The sequence below is a fragment of the Orbicella faveolata genome, unplaced genomic scaffold (assembly GCF_042242905.1).
Source record: "Orbicella faveolata isolate gen_17 unplaced genomic scaffold, um_ofav_v1 contig_1, whole genome shotgun sequence".
Lineage (NCBI taxonomy): Eukaryota > Metazoa > Cnidaria > Anthozoa > Scleractinia > Merulinidae > Orbicella > Orbicella faveolata.
The window spans coordinates 13619247-13621839 of record NW_028301536.1 but is presented as its reverse complement, the minus strand read 5'-3'; the positions used below and the strand labels follow the sequence as shown (position 1 = coordinate 13621839).

Below are 2593 nucleotides of genomic sequence, written 5' to 3'. Positions count from 1 at the left end.
ATCGATATATATTTTAGTTTAGCTTTGGTTGTACTTGGAATCCAAGGGAATGTTTAATTTATTTCGTATTATTATTAAAACAGCGAATCTACTACAATTGTGTGGTGATTGCGTGACGAGTAGTCTACGTTTTCGAGGCCTCTTTTTTCTGAAGTCTGTGCTTCAATTTGAATAACATTATAGCGACTATTTCTTCGGGAATAAAGTCGTCGGCAAATGCCATCAAAATGCCGGCTGCTATTTCAAACCCTACTACCTTTTCACTGTTTGATCGACACTACAGCGATAAACCGGTGAAGATGTAGTAGGGGTAGGTAAGCCAGGTAACTTAATAAAATTGGTAGCTAGGTCACTATTTGTGAAAAAAGGGAGACCAGTCAAAAAAGGATGGATTAATTAGCTGACCAAACAAAAGCAGTAGCAGTGTCATTATTACAAGACCTTGTGAGAACCGGGTTTAAAGAAGAAAACTAGACTTTCCAAAAATATTTTTTTCCATTTTATTCTTTTACCTTTACCAAACGTTACTAGACTGCCTGCAGTCTGGGTTTTCCCTTAGACGAGCGGTTTTCCTTGCGAACGCGAACGCAAGAAAAGAGGACTGGACTGGGGGAGGTTGACGGCCGAACCCTTGTTTCGTTTCTCAAACCCTCGCCCCCTACCTGGTGTTCCAAAGGAAAAACAATCTACACACAGTCTAACACGTTACCATAGTAATCAACTTCAGCCGCAGTAATTTCGATTGACCCTTGCTACGTAAGGCAACCTATATCTTGCGGTCGGAAAAGTCTGACTGTAGGAAACAAAGCTTGCAGCCATCCTTGATTAGTATTTTGCGATGATTTTTGTTCAGGTGCAAATGCTTCACTGTATCGAGCAAGCGTCCAGTGCAGGAGGCGCCAACCAGTTTGTGGATGGTTTTTACGTCGCGCAGCAGTTGAAAGAAAACGACCCAGAGACTTTTAATATTTTGACAACCACTCGATTTCAGTTCGTTGACTTTGGGAAGGACATGTTTGGTGAATTTAACAAGAAATTTTCTCGTCTCATGATAGAGTAAGTTGGGTGTAAATTGTTAAAGCCTAGATGAGCGCGCAACTTTTGAACTTTGCTTTGCAATTTCCAAATGTGTCTGTGAATTGTCAATTCGATTGACAGGAATTGTCAATCCAAATGCAAAGTTTGGAGCGGAATTCAGCTGCGAACTTCGATAAATACAAGCCTCATTAAAACTTCTAAGTATGTAGGAGTGATAAAGTAATGGTATACGAAAACACCTTTAGCACCACACCAACCTAAGCTAATGTTTTGAAGTCGAGGAAAATCTTTCGAAATATAGTAAGGCTGGTCATTAAAGATGCATACAGTAGTTGAAATATGAGGACAACTCGTGCCTTCTTCAGATCGAATGCAAGAACGCCGTTCACCAAATAATAGCACAGCCACATGTATGCATAGTCATATGTTCGCAGAGGATCCACAACTACTTTTACAATGTTATAACGAATTTCATGATCAATAACAGAAAGGACGCATGAAAAACGGACGTCAATTTGTTTATTGCACGGGTCAAAACGAGGTATCCGCTGACCAGTATTACGTGACCATATCGCGGGCTCAAGTTGACCACTGGTCAAGTCATGTTTCTAAAATTGGATCGCGGACTCAGACCAGGTTAACCTACTGTAATCACGTCCGGATTGTTCGGAAGCCGGTTAACGCTAACGTTAACGCCCAGGATAATGTTTCGTGTAGTTTGAGAGGCCAAACAATATAAACGGAAAAACTTCACCGTAAAGCAGGCCGCAAAGTTAAAAAAAAAAAATCAAATCAAAATTCTCGCTTATCCTGGGTTAGCTTAATCAGGCTGTGAACAACCCGGCCAAGGAGCTCCGCTTTTAGGCTTGGCTAAATCTATATATTAGTATGGCTATCTTTATCCTCAAGTGACAGGGTACTCTTTTTCCTAATTTTTTTTCTAACAGGTTGGACGAGAATGAACAAGTTATCCGATTTGCTTTAAACAATCACGTGCGTGATTCCATCATGCTTACTTCACCAAAGAAAACCATTCAACTGTACGCGGGTTACCTCACCATTGGTAGAATGCTGAGAGACCCTGCCAATCAAATAGAGCACAAAATGGTACCCGGTGACGTAATTACGTTCAATAACAGCCGCGTGTTGCACGGAAGATCCGCGTTCAAAATCACAGAATCATCAAACCGACATCTTCAGGGATATTATATGGACTGGGATGCTATCTATTCAAGGATGAGGGTTCTGGCTCAAAGATTTAATATTCCATTTGGTTTGTAAAGTCAGCGAGGCATTTTAAACAAACAGTTTACCGAGCTTGTGTGTGCTCGAAATTTGCATCAATGATGTGAAGTAACGTTTGATAAAACTGAAGAGTGATTGAAGCTCTCAGTCTATGATCGTCTTCTTTCTTAAATCTATGACATGTCATGGGATTTAGTTATGTACTCTGTCACCGCCGTAAATCTGCGGTGGTTCCGGTCTCCCTTTTTATTCGTTGTATTAGAATCTAGAGCGTAATTCAGGTAGCTCAGGGGAAGATGTCTGACCCCTG

At 40.9% G+C, this 2593-nt stretch overlaps 1 protein-coding gene across 1 annotated transcript; it reads left to right on the top strand.

Moving 5' to 3' along the window:
* Positions 1–858: 858 nt before the first annotated feature.
* On the top strand, positions 859–2325 carry LOC149118162 (gamma-butyrobetaine dioxygenase-like). The gene is made up of 2 exons (XM_089290472.1): positions 859–1056; positions 1986–2325. Exons 1-2 carry the CDS (start codon positions 860–862, stop codon positions 2317–2319), a joined length of 531 nt encoding a protein of 176 aa, XP_089146598.1. The 5' UTR covers position 859; the 3' UTR covers positions 2320–2325.
* Positions 2326–2593: the final 268 nt, after the last annotated feature.